Genomic DNA, 17,396 nt, shown 5'->3' with positions numbered 1-17,396 from the left:
TGTTAGAGTATGGGAATATGGGTTGTCTAAATACACAGTTTATCATGGTGCACCTTTTCTACTTTTCCCATGAGTTTTGAAACATTTTAATGAGTGGTTGTCTTGTGCTTTTGTGTTGTCCAAAGTTAGCATTTCATAATCATTATTAAAATAAAATAGCTTCATTACTTGATGTGTTCATTTATTCATTATTAAATCATTTTGCAGATTACAATTTCCTTGAAGGAGATCACTTCAATGACAAAAGAGAAAACAGCAAGATTGATACCCAATGCTATTCAGATCTGTACTGCAACTGATAAGGTAACATTTTATCTGATGTAAATGTTGGTAGCACTGTAGCGTAATGCTTTATTTACATGGCAAAGCACTTGAATCATGGACTGGAAGCTGTAACTAAGTAGTACAAGCACACAACTATTAGGACGAAACAATATTGAGAAACTCAGCCTTGAAAAGGTCCTACAACATAGATATTTTGTAGAAAAAAAGATAAAGAGGAACCATATTTTCCTTGCATTGATAATTTACTTAAGTGAGTTAAAAAGAGATGTAATGGCAACAAATGTTTAGCACTGCTCGGATGATATGTCCATGGTGGTGAAGTTTTCTACTGCACTGGAATTATGTGTTAGGGTCCTTCCAAATTAGTACAGTACAGGGATCTCTGCTACATTTCACAGTCAGGAGTCATTTGCTGCAAGCTGGTGACTGATAGACTATTTACTAGAGTGGCCAGTCTATTTTCCATTACTCATGAATGTGGCTTCATAACATGGGATGGTGTTGGGCCATTTAGAGTGGGTGGCTTCCTGAGTGTGCAAGGGGCTGTGGACTACACTCATGTTGCAATCAGAACACCAGTAAAATATACAATGGCATACATTAACAGAAAGGTATATAATTTTGAAATGTGCAGCTGGTATGTGACCACAGGCATAAGATCCTGCAGGTCAGTGCAAGATTGCCATGATGCATTTATAATGAAGCAGTCAGGATCAGAGGCCAAATGGTTACTTGAAGATAAGTGTTGTCTTTTTCAAAGATGGCTACTGACCATTGTCGGTATTCTTAACAGTGATGCTGAGAAGTACAACAAGGTCAGTGCAATCACCAGAGTCATAATATAATGCATCTTTGGGATGCTGAAAGCATCATTCCACTGTCTGGATGGAACTAGTGGTGCCCTCCAATTCGCTGTAGCATGAGTATTAAGAATAGTCATTGCCTGGTGCATCCTGCATAGTGATTCATTGGAGAGAGATGTCCATCTGAGACAGAGGAGGAACCACTGTGGGACAAGGAGAATGATGTGGAAGTAAATACCGATGAGATAGAGAATGATGATGAAGAAGAGACTTATTCTGTGCCTGGCCCAAGAATGTCAGAAGTTCTCTGTAAAGGGACAATTTTTGGGAGGTGCAACAAGGCAGGATACACAGTAAATGGGGGGATACAGAGTATTTTGGAGGAATAGAGGGACCTTGGAGTGTGTACCCCCGGATTCTTAAAGGTAGCAGGACAGGTTAATAAGGTGGTTAAGAAGACACATGGGCATGCTTTCCTTTATTAGGTGAGGCATAGAATATAAGAACAGGAAGGTTATGCTAGAGTTGTATGCACAAATTAGACCACAGCTTGAGTACTGCTTACAGTTCTGGTCACCACATTATAGGAGAGATATGATTGCACTGGAGAGGGTGCAGACGAGATTTACGAGGATGTTGCCAGGGCTGGAAAATTTTAGCAATGAGGTTGTTTTCTTTGGAACAGAGGAGGCTGAGGGGTGACTTAATTGAGGTATATAAAATTATGAGGGGCCTAGATAGGATAAATATGGAGGATCTATTTACCTTAGCAGAAGGGTCAAAAACCAGGGGGCATAGATTTAAAATAATTTACAGAAGGATAAGCGGGGATATGAGGAAACATTCTTTCACCCAGAGGGTGGGAGGGTCCTGGAACTCACTGCCTGAAAGGGTGGTAGAAGCAGAAACTCTCACCACATTTAAAAAGTACTTGGGTGTCTACTTAAAGAGCCATGACCTGCCGGGCTGTAGACCTGGTGCAAGAAGGTGGGAATTAGCTGGGTATCTCTTTGTCGACTGGCACCGACACGATGGGCCAAATTGCCGCTTTCTGTGTCATAAATTTTCTATCATTCGATTCTCTGATTCTAAGTTCTCATGAAGAAAGTAATGAATTTATGTATTCATGGAGACTTTCAGACTGATTGCCAACACCTCCCCATAACATGGCAAGCTCAACTTTACAATTATTTGGAATGCACCAATAACAAGCCAAACATCATTATCTCCCTTTCCCATAGCACTTATTACTGTTAAAGGGATAAAAGCTGGAAAATTCAAATTTATTACATCAGCATGTGTCATAAAGCACAGAAGTTCCTCTGCCTTCATAGCACTTTTCTTTTGTGCCTCTACGTGCCATGCTCCCCTGCACGAAATGAGAACTTCTAGGTACCATGTGAGTGAGCGAAGTTTGTTATGATCTGGAATGCACTGTCTGTAAGGACAGTGGAAGCAGATTAAGTAATAACTATCAAAAGGGATCAGATAAATAAATGAAGGGAGAAATATTGTAGGGGAAAGTGTAGGGCAGTGGAACTAATTGGATAGCTTTCAAACAGCCAGCACAGGCACAATGGACTGAATGGCCTCCTTCCTTGCTGTATGATTTTATGGTTGGCCAGCTGTTCTTTGTCTGTCTGTGCATTGTGAGATTGATGTGGTTGCTGTCTCTGATAGCCACTGACCTGAGAAGAACCAGTACCTGCAAATCAGACTACTAGAGAATTGTTTTTATTTGCAACTAGATGTTCCATCTACTCCTCAAATCAATGACGTTCATTAACACGAGGCCAGAGTTCGTAGTTTATTAAGCATTTAGTACATCCAGTAATACTTAACATACAGTTTAGATTAGAGATACAGCACTGAAACAGGCCCTTCGGCCCACCGAGTCTGTGCCGAACATCAACCACCCATTTATACTAATCCTACACTAATCCCATATTTCCCTACCACCTACCTATACTAGTGACAATTTATAATGGCCAATTTACCTATCAACCTGCAAGTCTTTTGGCTTGTGGGAGGAAACCGGAGCACCCGGAGAAAACCCACGCAGACACAGGGAGAACTTGCAAACTCCACACAGGCAGTACCCGGAATCGAACCCGAGTCCCTGGAGCTGTGAGGCTGCGGTGCTAACCACTGCGCCACTGTTAACATAGCACTTATAGCCTCACCAGGGCTTGGATAGGCTGGAGACTCAAACATGTTGCAGTTACAAGCTCAGTATACAGGTTGGTCAGAACTTTTTGAATCCAAATACTCATTAAAATCTGGCACTTTTTATACATTTCTCTCATCCCCAACTCTGGCAATTTGCTGCATTGCGTCTATGCAAAAATTTAAAATACAATACCATATAAGGAGAATTTAACTGAATTTATCCCTTATCAATAACTTTAGTTAATATGTTGGTTTTCTTTCTTAACAAACTATTTTCCCATTATAACCAACATTCACTAATCAACACATCATAAATGCTTCAACTGGTGATTCGTTTCATTACAGTGGGATCTTGTGTGCATAGATTGGCAGCTACATTTACCTACGATACAACAGTAGAAGTAGAGAAATTATGTTGAGATGTGATAAGGTGAAAATAAATGTTTCATTCTATAAAATTAATCTTAAAAAGCCATTCAAGGATAAATGTACGATTTTTAGAAAGGATTTAATGCGACTTGATCTTATAATTGAGTTTGAGTGGAGTTCACTACAAAACAATGCAATGAGATGCTCTTGTTTTAAAGTCCAACCTTTAACTGAGCATTAAATATTTTGTTCTTTGTCTAGCTTTACTTCACATCGCTCACTACAAGAGAGGAAGCTTATCTCAGTATCTTTCGAATGTGGCAAAACACACTCCTGGACAAGGTAAAAGTGGCGATCTTAATATTTACCTCATTAAAATAAAAAGAGGCAATCTCCTCCAATATCTGCAAAATATCAGAGGCACCTACCCATACACTGATATAAACAGTGGAGGAATGTTTATATAGTGGAATAAAACTTGGAAATAGGGGCTGGAAAAGACATTTAGGGATAGAAATTCCTCCACTTGCACAGCACTGCCAGTTGGCCTCTGACAATAGACCTTAATTTCCCCTTCCATTTGTGAATGGGTAGCCCTTCCGACCCCCATCCCACCTCCGGGAAAATGGCCCAGGGGCAGGATGGTGCCGCTGGCTGGCAGCATTAATTTTTGCGCCCACCCACCTCCGTACTTGCCCCCATAGGAGGACAGAAATTCAGTCCAATATCTTCAAGAGAGTAGGTGAGAAAATTGGCCAAAAATAACCCAAAAGAGGACTCCCATGATTGGTTAGCCAGTATATCCAATGAGCTCCCAAGTCATGCAGACCAGGAAGTTCCGAGTGTTGACACTCTATTGTTGATTTCAGCCTGAATAGTGGGAGGAGTGTTACAATTGGTCTTCCTAACTCTGGTGTTTGGAAAGAGAGGAACAACTAAGCTTCCTGCTGCTGATTACTGTTCTGTCCATTGTGTGTTTGTGTCTTAGGTGAGGATAGGATTGCACTTGGCTGTGATAACACCCATTGTCAAATTGCTTGTCAACAATTACTGTCAAGGCTCAAACCTGAATTGTGGCCTTTTGGGACAAGTACTGGAGCGCCCATGAAACAGCATCCCAGAAAAGACTCAACACTTTCAGGAGAGGATGGTAGGGGGAAAAGGAAAAGAAGCCCGAATGCTAGTTTCATTTTGCACTAAAGAATTGAGTTCAATTTTCATTAATCTATGTCTTCACTACTTGTTTGCATGTTATGCATTTCCATTAAGGAGAGTTCTAAGCTCGCATCTGAACATTCCCACTGCCAGAGTTTGTTCTCCCTGTACCTACCAGGAGTCACCAGCCAGTCACTCTAAATAAAGAAAGTTATTGACTAGGAGCAGCAGACTCACAAATGAAAATCCCACTTTTAGAATTTTCCCAATGTTGATAATGCTGGTAACTGATAGTTTATAAATGTACTCAACATACTTGAACAGCTTTTGTATAAGATGGCAGATATTTGCTTGATCATGAGCCATTTATCTCCCATGATACTAAAATTATAGTTCTCACAGGAATTTAAATTCTTTAACAATTAACATGGTTCAGTGTTTTATTTTTAACAAGCTGATATTTATTTACTGCAAAAAGGGATAAAAGAGTTTTCAGTTTCAAATTGAGGACTAATTAAAAATGAATACCATCTGTTTGAGTAATGATTAAAGTAGCAACAGCAGGTAACAGCAATTTATCATCTCACAACAAATGGTTAAATAGAAATGTATTCTCTTGAGCTAACAAAGCTGTATTTCTTCATGCTACTGATTGTGTTGAAAGTAAGAACTATGTATGTCACACCCAGTAACCTCGATCCACCTGAAATCATCAATCTGTACAGGAAACAGCAGCAGTGATGTGAACTTTGACCCTTAAAACCTCCCACTTCAACCTTCAGCATTTGGAGTAGCTTCCATGTTAAGCAGGTTCTATGCAGCTTGCTGTTAGGTGTACAAATGTCTGTGTTACGCTAGCAAGGGTGTGGAACTGTACAGGTAATGTTTTACCAGATTAGTCAGGAAGGGATAAGTTAATTTGCAAAATTAAACTGGCTTCTGCTTTAAGTTTGTCCAAAAGCTGTTTACGTTGAAAATTTGTTTCTTTGTTTTGGCTTGAAGCTGAAAAAAGGTGACATTATAAGCACTGATTTGTTTTTTGTAATGTTGAAGTGGTGAAGTACTTTGTTTTGTGCTAGTATACAGAAACTGCATTTTGAATTTTTTTCATTGATTCATGGGATGTGGGCATCACTGGCAAGGCCAGCATTTATTACCCATCCCTAATTGCTCTTGAGAAGGTGGTAGTGAGCCACCTTCTTGAACTACTGCGTGTGGTCTGTCTGCTGTAATTTGTTTGGTATTAGAAATCTGGGACTCTTCTTGGTGAGTGGGCTCATCTGTCAGGAGTCAATAGAATTATGTCAGTGACCAATTTGATAACTAGGCAGCTAATAGACCAACTGAAAAATCTGAGTATTGGCTACTTTGTCTAAATATTCTCACTCGTGATTGTTTGAAGCATTTTATGTTATGATTGGTTACAAAAATGATCAACCTCAGGTAAGATCCATAGTGATAGCTGAGTGGTGAATGTGACTTCATGTCGCGTTTGCAGACGTCTTTAAAGCAGAGCCATGGACGGCCGGTGGGTCTGGTACCAGTGACAAGCTCGCTGTACGATGTGTCCTTGGGGATCCTGCCATCTTCCATGCGGCTCACATGGCCAAGCCATCTCAGGTGCCGCTGGCTTAGTAGGGTGTATATGCTGGGGATGTTGGCCGCTTCGAGGACTTCTGTGCTGGAGATAGGGTCCTGCCACCTGATGCCAAGGATTCACCGGAGGCAACGAAGATGGAATGAATTGAGACGTCTCTCTTGGCTGACATACGTTGTCCAGGCCTCGCTGCCGTAGAGCAAGGTACTGAGGTCTCAGGCTTGATACGCTTGTACTTTTGTGTTCTGTGTCAGTGTGCCATTTTCCCACACTCTCTTGGCCAGTCTGGACATAGCAGAGGAAGCCTTTCCCATGCGCTTGTTGAATTCTGCATCGAGAGACAGGTTACTGGTGATATTTGAGCCTAGGTAGGTGAACTCTTGAACCACTTCCAGAGTGTGGTCACCGATATTGATAGATGGGGCATTTCTGACGTCCTGTCCCATGATGTTCGTGTGACATTGATCACAAGTCGTAGGAGTTAGTTGCCAGCGATCGCCAGAGCTGGTGGGCAACCATAAAGGCGGGGCTAAAGCGTGGCGAGTCGAAGAGACTTAGCAGTTGGCAGGAAAAAAGACAGAAGCGCAAGGAGAGAGCCAACTGCGTAACAGCCTTGACAACCAATTTTATCTGCAGCACCTGTGGAAGAGTCTGTCACTCTAGAATTCGCCTTTATAGTCACTCCAGGCGCTGCTCCACAAACCACTGACCACATCCAGGCGCTTACCATTGTCTCTCGAGACAAGGAGGCCAAAGAAGAATGTGGTATTGACATACTCAGCCAAGTAACAAGAATGACTTACTCTTGCAATTGTCATAGTTTGAATTGTGGGAATGGCTTTTATTAGTTAGCTTAGATCTCTTGTCTTCATGTTTTATAGGTGGCAGAAGAGTCACTAAGGGAGCAGTTGTTGGCAGGTAGATGAAAAGAAATGGTTCCTTTGATTTTTAGTTAAACAAGTCTGATCATGAGTATATAGGTGTGTGTGTGTATGTACAGAACCAAAGCCGTTCTGTAATGGGTAATTCCTGTGTTTTTTTTAAACTGTGATTTCCCTATCTAAGCACTGTGCCAGCCTGTCTCAAACTGGGGCTTTTCTCAGACTCTACTTGTCCCATCCTGTAATCTACTGGCAGCGGGTATATTTTAATATGTGACATCCCTTGCTTCTACCGTGTATGCACTGAGACAGCTGTGATTTTAGATGCAGATCCTAAAATATGAATCCTTCCCTGTAAGAACACCAATCTGTTGTACCAGTTGTTCAGCTTTCTACTTGCTCTTTAACAATCATGTGTTTGTTGCTGTAAGCTTGTACAATGTTTTCTGTTTTTGAATTTCTATGCCACATGGTTGCATGTGTATGGTAATACTTGTGTTGTATCTCTTATCCTTCCAGCTTTAACATATGAACAAGTGTAATACCATACATGCAGGCAGGAAAATCCCAGCTGGTGCATCAAGTCTGCCCCACACCATGATAGTTAGAGCATCATAAGACACCTCCCCCACCTCTCACTCCCTTCTGCAACCTGAGGAAGGCAAAAAAGCAAACTTGGGGTCAGTAAAGGACAAAATACTCTGGAAAATTTGTCTCCAACCCCTTCAGGTTTTTGATGCAGAGGGTTGGCTCTTTGGGCTGCATTTGTGGCCAAAGTGAGTGTGAACTGTTGTTCAATCCCTTAAAACTGCACCAGGGAGGAAGTAGGAGTAGGATCCCCAGAATGGGGTCAGGGGAAAAGAGAGGAGAAGGTGGTAGCCATGCCGTAGTGGAGGGGTGAATGGGAGAAGAGTCCTGCCATTAACTGTGGATTTGATTGGGAAATGGGATGGCAGCTGGAACTGGTGGGTACCAGGTTGAAGTGGGGTAAAGGGAAGATGGGCAGCGCCAGCAAAAACTTGGAGAAGCTTTGGAAAGAGTGTATACAGCTTTAATTTTGTTGTGGAATGATTTTGTCTGGTTAACAGGAGGAGGTTCACATCTCCTGTTGGGTATTTTTCTAAAAGGAAATTGCCGCTACTGAGTTGTTTTATAAACTATATATATATAAAAAAAAATGCTCACATGGCAAATAGAGTACTTTTTCAGTCACACTGAGCCAATGCTCCTTCATTTTTAATGGGTGGTGAAATGTAATTACGTGGAATTTTACACCGTAGTAAGTGGCATTTTGGCCCAGCTAATCTGTGTTAGTGTTTATGCTCCACATGAGCCCCCTACCACCTTATTTCATCTAACCTCATCAACATATCCTTCTATTCCTTTCTCACTCATGTGCTTATCTAGCTTTCCCTTTAATGCATCTATGTTATTCACCTCAACCACTCCGGATGGTAGTGAATTCCACATTCTCACCACTCCTTCATTGGGATCTCCTCCGGGACAGGTGGGACCTGTACAAGAAGGACGGGTTGCATCTAAACTGGAGGGGCATAAATATCCTGGCTGCAAGGTTTGCTAGTGTCACTCAGGAGGGTTTAAACTAGTGTGGTGGGGGGTGGGAACCAGAGCAGTAGGTCAGCAGGTGAAATAACTGAGGGGAAACTAGTGAATAGGGCCAGTAAGACTGAGAGGAAGAGCAGGCAGGGAGATGTTGCTGAGCACAGCAGGACTGGTGGTCTGAAGTGCATTTGTTTCAATGTGAGAAGTATAACAAGTAAGGCAGATGAACTTAGAGCTTGGATTAGTACTTGGAACTGTGATGTTGCCATTACAGAGACTTGGTTGAGGGAAGGACAGGATTGGCAGCTAAACGTTCCGGGATTTAGATGCTTCAGGTGGGATAGAGGGGGATGTAAAAGGGGTGGGAGAGTTGCTTTACTGGTTAAGGAGAATATCACAGCTGTACTGCGGGAGGACCCCTCGGAGGCAATATGGGTGGAGCTCAGGAATAGGAAATGTGCAGTCACAATGTTGGGGGTTTACTGCAGGCCTCCCAACAACCAGCGGGAGGTAGAGGAGCAGATATGTAGACAGATTTTGGAAAGATGTAAAAGCAACAGGGTTGCTCTCCACAGATGCTGCCAGACCTGCTGAGTGTTTCCAGCATTTCTTGTTTTTATTTCAGATTTCCAGCATCCACAGTATTTTGCTTTTAATAAAGCAACAGGATTGTTGTGGTGGGTGATTTTAATTTCCCCTATATTGACTGGGACTCACTTAGTGCTAGGGGCTTGGATGGGGCAGAATTTTTAAGGAGTATCTAGGAGGGCTTCTTGAAACAATATGTAGATAGTCCAACTAACGAAGGGGCCGTACTGGACCTGGTATTGGGGAATGAGCCCGGCCAGGTGGCCCAAGTTTCAGTAGGGGAGCATTTCGGGAACAGTGACCATAATTCCGTAAGTTTTAAGGTTCTTGTGGATAAGGATAAGAGTAGTCCTCGGGTGAAGGTACTAAATTGGGGGAAGGCTAATTATAACAATATTAGGCAAGAACTGAAGAATTTAGATTGGGGGGGTGGCTGTTTGAAGGTAAATCAACATCTGACACGTAGGAGTCTTTCAAACGTCAGTTGATTAGAATCCAGGACCAGCATGTTCCTGTGAGGATGAAGGATAAGTTTGGCAAGTTTCGGGAACCTTGGATAACGAGGGATATTGTGAGCCTAGTCAAAAAGAAAAAGGAAGCATTCGTAAGGGCTAGAAGGCTGGGAACAGACGAAGCCCTTGAGTAATATAAAGAAAGTAGGAAGGATCTTAAGTAAGGAGTCAGGAGGGCTAAAAGGGGTCATGAAAAGTCATTGGCAAACAGGATTAATGAGAATCCCAAGGCTTTTTATACGTATATAAAAGGCAAGAGGGTAGCTAGGGAAAGGGTTGGCCCACTCGAGGACAGAGGAGGGAATCTATGTGTGGAGCCAGAGGAAATGGGCGAGGTACTAAATGAGTACTTTGCATCAGTATTCAGCAAAGAGAAGGACTTGGTGGATGATGAGTCTAGGGAAGGGCGTGTAGATAGTCTGGGTCATGTCATTATCAAAAATGAGGAGGTGTTGGGCGTCTTGGAAAACATTAAGGTAGATAAGTCCCCAGGGCCTGATGGGATCTACCCCAGAATACTGAGGGAGGCAAGGGAGGAAATTGCTGGGGCCTTGACAGAAATCTTTGTATCCTCATTGGCTACAGGTGAGGTCCCAGAGGACTGGAGAATTAGCCAATGTTGTTCCTTTGTTTAAGAAGGGTAGCAAGGATAATCCAGGAAATTGCAGGCCGGTGAGCCTTACGTCAGTGGTAGGGAAATTATTGGAGAGGATTCTTCGGGACAGGATTTCCTCTCATTTGGAAACAAACAAACTTATTAGCGAGAGGCAGCATGGTTTTGTGAAGGGGAGGTCGTGTATCACGAACTTGATCGAGTTTTTTGAGGAAGTGACGAAGATGATTGATGAAGGAAGGGCAGTGGATGTTGTCTACATGGACTTCAGTAAAGCCTTTGACAAGGTCCCTCATGGCAGACTGGTACAAAAGGTGAAGTCACATGGGATCAGAGGTGAGCTGGCAAGATGGATACAGAACTGGCTCGGTCATAGAAGACAGAGGGTAGCAGTGGAAGGGTGCTTTTCTGAACGGAGGGCTGTGATGAATGGTGTTCCGCAGGGATCAGTGCTGGGAGCTTTGCTGTTCGTAGTATATATAAATGATTTGGAGGAAAATGTAGCTAGTCTGATTAGTAAGTTTGCGGACGACAAAGGTTGGTGGAGTTGTGGATAGTGATGAGGGTTGTCAGAGGATACAGCAGGATATAGGTCGGTTGGAGACTTGGGCGGAGAAATGGTAGATGGAGTTTAATCCGGACAAATGTGAGGTAATGCATTTTGGAAGGTCTAATGCAGGTGGGAAGTATACAGTATATTGGAAGAACCCTTAGGAGTATTGACAGGCAGAGAGATCTGGGCGTACAGGTCCACAGGTCACAGGTGGCAACGCAGGTGGATAAGGTAGTCAAGAAGGCATAGGGCATGCTTGCCTTCATCAGTCGGGACATTGAGTATAAAAATTGGCAAGTCATGCTGCAGCTGTACAGAACCTTAGTTAGGCCACACTTGGAATATTGCGTACAATTCTGGTCGCCACACTACCAGAAGGATGTGGAGGCTTTGGAGAGGATACAGGAGAGGTTTACCAGGATGTTGCCTGGTCTGGAGGGTATTAGCTATGAGGAGCGGTTGGATAAACCCGGATTGTTTTCACTGCAACGACGGAGGTGGAGGGGCGACCTGATAGAGGTTTACAAAGTTATGAGTGGCATGGACAGAGTGGATAGTCAGAAGCTTTTCCCCAGGGTGGAAGAGTCAGTTACTAGGGGACATGGGTTTAAGGTGTGAGGGGCAAGTTTTTTTTTAGAGGGGATGTGCGAGGAAAGATTTTTACACAGAGGGTGGTGATGCCTGGAACTTGCTGCCGGGGGAGGTGGTGGAAGCAGGTGCGATAGTGACGTTTAAGAGGCATCTTGACAAATACATGAATAGGATGGGAATAGAGGGATACGGACCCCGGAAGTGCAGAAGGTTTTAGTTTAGACAGGCATCATGATCGGCGCAGGCTTGGAGTGTGGAATGGCCTGTTCCTGTGCTGTACTGTTCTTTGTAAAGAAGTTTCTCTTGAATTCCTTATTGAATTTATTAGTGACTATCTAATATTTAAGTCCCCTAGTTTTGAACTCTCCCACAAGTGAAAACATCTTTTCTATGCCTGCACCATTGAACCCCTTCAGAGTCTTAAAGCCCTTTATCAGGCCACCTCTAAGCCTTCTCTTTTCTAGAGAAAAGCGTTCTAGCCTATTAAGTCTTTCCTGATTGTTGTACCATCTCCGTTCTGGTATTCTTGTGAATCTTTTTGTTGTGCTTTCTCCAGTGCGTTTATATCATTTTAAATAATAGGGAAACCAGAACTGCAATGCTCATGTTCATTGTCGATTAAAAATTACTGGAAATGCATTTAATATTTAAAATTATTTTTGAAGAAAATAAGTTTTGTGCCTTTTAACACTGATGACCCTTTCCGACTTTGACTAGTTTCTCCTCCCCCTTTCATTGTGTGAAGGAATATTGGAAATTGGTGTTAAAGTTACAAACCTATGACGCACTGTATTATGTATTATTACTTGTATTCAGAGATATATTTGAATTGTGAAGACGTTTGAAGCTGTTGGTCAGCTTTCACTAGTTTTCTAGTTAGCATGCCAATTATATATGCTGAATTATTATTATTATTATTATACTCAAGGTATTATTCCTCTAGCTTCTTGGTTGACTATCTGTAAACTTAGTTTAACTAACTTGCCCCTTTTAAAAATTAGCAGTAATTGTGATAAATGCAGCTTCCAAATCTGCGCGAATAAATATCAAATGGGAAGGGGAAGTAGGTTTTTATAAAAAATGATTAATATTTGAGATTGCTTTACATTCAATCTCATGATTCTGTTGATTGCTCCACTTCTTTAATTGTTTAGATAAAACATTGCATGTACTATTATGCTGTGTCACCAGTGCCATTGTCAGCTGCGACCTTGTAAATGCAGAGGGCCAGTACAATGAATTTGGTTTCCAATGTCCTCAACTAATTGCTAAGTATTAAAATGCCTTTGTATACTGCCTGATCACCCAGAGCTCTGCCTGTGCATGGGTAGCCTGGCACAACCATTGAAAGAGAAACTAGCCCAGAAATTGGATTGTGGCTGAATTGGTGTACGATCCCGGTGCAGTGCACACTGTGGGCTGAATTTAAGGCAGCTGTTAACATAGAAACATAGAAAATAGGAGCTGGAGTAGGCCATTCGGCCCTTCTAGCCTGCTCCGCCATTCATTATGATCAAAGAACAAAGAAAATTACAGCACAGGAACAGGCCCTTTGGCCCTCCAAGCCTGCGCCGATCCAGATCCTCTATCTAAACCTGTCGCCTATTTTCTAAGGGTCTGTATCTCTTTGCTTCCTGCCCATTCATGTATCTGTCTAGATACATGTTAAAAGACGCTATCGTGCCCGCGTCTACCACCTCCGCTGGCAATGCGTTCCAGGCACCCACCACCCTCTGCGTAAAGAACTTTCCACGCATATCCTCCCTAAACTTTTCCCCTCTCTCTTTGAACTCGTGACTCCTAGTAATTGAATCCCCCACTCTGGGGGGGAAAAAGCTTCTTGCTATCCACCCTGTCTATACCTCTCATGATTTTGTACACCTCAATCAGGTCCCCCCTCAACCTCTGTCTTTCTAATGAAAATAATCCTAATCTACTCAACCTCTCTTCATAGCTAGTGCCCTCCATATCAGGCAACATCCTGGTGAACCTCCTCTGCACCCTCTCCAAAGCATCTACACCCTTTTGGTAATGTGGCGACCAGAACTGCACGCAGTATTCCAAATGTGGCCGAACCAAAGTCTTATACAGCTGTAACATGACCTGACAACTCTTGTACTCAATACCCCGTCCGATGAAGGAAAGCATGCCGTATGCCTTCTTGACCACTCTATTGACCTGCGTTGCCACCTTCAGGGAACAATGGACCTGAACACCCAAATCTCTCTGTGCATCAATTTTCCCCAGGACTTTTCCGTTTATTGTATAATTCACTCTTGAATTGGATCTTCCAAAATGCATCACCTCACATTTGCCCGGATTGAACTCCATCTGCCATTTCTCTGCCAACTCTCCAATCTATCTATATTCTGCTGTATTCTCTGACAGTCCCCTTCACTATCTGCTACTCCACCAATCTTAGTGTCATCTGCAAACTTGCTAATCAGACCACCTATACTTTCCTCCAAATCATTTAAGTATATCACAAACAACAGTGGTCCCAGCACGGATCCCTGTGGAGCACCACTGGTCACATGTCTCCATTTTGAGAAACTCCCTTCCACTGCTACTCTCTGTCTCCTGTTGCCCTGCCAGTTCTTTATCCATCTAGCTAGTACACCCTGGACCCCATGCGACTTCACTTTCTCCATCAACCTACCATGGGGAACCTTATCAAATGCCTTACTGAAGTCCATGTATATGACATCTACAGCCCTTCCCTCATCAGTCAACTTTGTCACTGCCTCAAATAATTCTATTAAGTTTGTAAGACATGACCTTCCCTGCACAAAACCATGTTGCCTATCACTGATAAGCCCATTTTCTTCCAAATGGCAATAGTTCCTATCCCTCAGTATCTTCTCCAGCAGCTTCCATACCACTGACGTCAGGCTCACCGGTCTATAATTACTTGGATTATCCCTGCTACCCTTCTTAAACAAGGGGACAACATTAGCAATTCTCCAGTCCTCCGGGACCTCACCCGTGTTTAAGGATGCTGCAAAGATATCTGTTAAGGCCCCAGCTATTTCCTCTCTCGCTTCCCTCAGTAACCTGGGATCGATCTCATTCAGACCTGGGGACTTGTCCACCTTAATGCCTTTTAGAATACCTAACACTTCCCCCCTCCTTATGCCGACTTGACCTAGAGTAATCAAACATCTATCCCTAACCTCAACATCCGTCATGTCCCTCTCCTCGGTGAATACCGATGCAAAGTACTCGTTTAGAATCTCACCCATTTTCTCTGACTCCATGCATAATTTTCCTCCTTTGTCCTTGAGTGGGCCAATCCTTTCTCTAGTTACCCTCTTGCTCCTTTTATATATGAATAAAAGGCTTTGGGATTTTCCTTAACCCTGTTTGCTGAAGATATTTCATGACCCCTTTTAGCCCTCTTAATTCCTCGTTTCAGATTGGTCCTACATTCCCGATATTCTTCCAAAGCTTCGTCTTTCTTCAGCCGCCTAGACCTTATGTATGCTTCCTTTTTCCTCTTAGCTAGTTTCACAATTTCACCTGTCATCCATGGTTCCCTAGTCTTGTCATTTCTACCCCTCATTTTCACAGGAACATGTCTCTCCTGCACGCTAATCAACCTCTCTTTAAAAGCCTCCCACATATCAAATGTGAATTTATCTTCAAACAGCTGCTCCCAATCTACATTCCCCAGCTCCTGCAGAATTTTGGTATAGTTGGCCTTCCCCCAATTTAGCACTCTTCCTTTAGCACCACTCTCGTCTTTGTCCATGAGTATTCTAAAACTTACGGAATTGTGATCACTATTCCCAAAGTAGTCCCCTACTGAAACTTCAACCACCTGGCCGGGCTCATTCCCCAACACCAGGTCCAGAATGGCCCCTTCCCGAGTTGGACTGTTTACATACTGCTCCAGAAAACCCTCCTGGATGCTCCTTTACAAATTCTGCTCCATCTAGACCTCTAACACTAAATGAATCCCAGTCAATGTTGGGAAAATTAAAATCTCCTATCACCACCACCCTGTTGCTCCTACATCTTTCCATAATCTGTTTACATATTTGTACCTCTATCTCACGCTCGCTGTTGGGAGGCCTGTAGTACAGCCCCAACATTGTTACCGCACCCTTCCTATTTCTGAGTTCTGTCCATATTGCCTCACTGCTCAAGTCCTCCATAGTGCCCTCCTTCCGCACAGCTGTGATATCCTCTTTGACCAGTAATGCAACTCCTCCATCCCTTTTACCTCCCTCTCTATCCCGCCTGAAGCATCGATATCCTGGGATATTTAGTTGCCAATCGTGCCCTTCCTTCAACCAAGTCTCAGTAATAGCAATAACATCATACTCCCAGGTACTAATCCAAGCCCTAAGTTCATCTGCCTTACCTACTACACTTCTTGCATTAAAACAAATGCACCTCAGACCACCAGTCCCTTTGTGTTCATCATCTGCTCCCTGCCTACTCTTCCCCTTAGTCACGCTGACTTCATGATCTAGTTCCTTACAGGCTTTAGTTACTACCTCCATACTGTCCACTGACATCCTCATTTGGTTCCCATCCCCCTGCTACATTAGTTTAAACCCTCCCCAACAGCATTAGCAAAAGCACCCCCAAGGACATTGGTTCCAGTCCGGCCCAGGTGTAGACCGTCCAATTTGTAATAGTCCCACCTCCCCCAGAACTGGTCCCAATGTCCCAAAAATCTGAACCCCTCCCTCCTGCACCATCTCTCAAGCCACGCATTCATCCTGACTATTTTTTCATTTCTACTCTGACTAGCGTGTGGCACTGGTAGCAATCCTGAGATTACTACCTCTGAGGTCCTACTTTTTAACTTGGCTCCTAACTCCCTAAATTCTGCTTGTAGGACCTCATCCCGTTTTATACCTATATCATTGGTGCCTATGTGCACAACGATAACTGGCTGTTCACCCTCCCCCTTCAGAATGTTCTGCAGCCGATCTGAGACATCCCTGACCCGTGCACCTGGGAGGCAACATACCATTCTGGAGTCTCGTTTTCGACCACAGAACCACCTATCTACTCCCCTTACAATCGAATCCCCTATGACTATAGCCCTTCCACTCTTTTTCCCGTCCTTCTGAACAGCAGAGCCAGCCACGGTGCCATGAACCTGGCGACTGCTGCCTTCCCCTGGTGAGCCATCTCCCCCAACAGTATCCAAAACGGTATACCTGTTTTGGAGGGAGATGACCGCAGGGGACACCTGCGTTGCCTTCCTGCTCTTTCTCTGCCTTTTGGTCACCCATTTCCTTTCTCCCTCAGCAATCCTAATCTGCGGTGTGACCAATTCGCTAAACGTGCTATCCACGACCACCTCAGCATCGCGGATGCTCCAGTGAGTCCATCCGCAGCTCCAGAGCCGTCATGCAGTCTAACGAGCTGCAGCTGGACACACTTCCAGCACGTGAAGGAGTCAGGGACATCAGCCGTGTCCCTGAGCTCCCACATTGAGCAAGAGGAGCATAACACGGGTCTGAGATCTCCTGCCATTTTTAATCTTAAGCTTAACTTAGATAAATGAAAAAGGAACCAATCACACGGAAAAAAAAAATCATGGCTGATTATCCAACTCAGTAACCTGTTCCCGCTTTCTCCCCATATCCTTTGATCCCTTTCGCCCCAAGAGCTATGTCTAACGCCTTCTTGAAAATATACAATGTTTTGGCCTCAACTGCTTTCTGTGGGAGCGAATTCCACTGGGTCTCTGGGTG

The 17,396-nt window shown here is 43.5% G+C and overlaps 1 protein-coding gene across 1 annotated transcript in view; it reads left to right on the top strand.

Moving 5' to 3' along the window:
* gramd1c (GRAM domain containing 1c) overlaps window positions 1–17,396 on the top strand; it is a 125,207-nt gene that overhangs the window by 18,748 nt on the left and 89,063 nt on the right. The window contains exons 5-6 of the mRNA XM_068034192.1: window positions 208–303; window positions 3,888–3,968. Coding sequence (XP_067890293.1) covers window positions 208–303; window positions 3,888–3,968 — 177 coding nt within the window. The remainder of the gene's footprint in view (window positions 1–207; window positions 304–3,887; window positions 3,969–17,396) is intronic.

The sequence above is a fragment of the Heterodontus francisci genome, chromosome 6, assembly GCF_036365525.1.
Source record: "Heterodontus francisci isolate sHetFra1 chromosome 6, sHetFra1.hap1, whole genome shotgun sequence".
NCBI classification, from domain to species: Eukaryota; Metazoa; Chordata; class Chondrichthyes; order Heterodontiformes; family Heterodontidae; genus Heterodontus; species Heterodontus francisci.
Note: the sequence above shows the minus strand (reverse complement) of the source record. Positions and strands in the feature narration are given on the sequence as shown.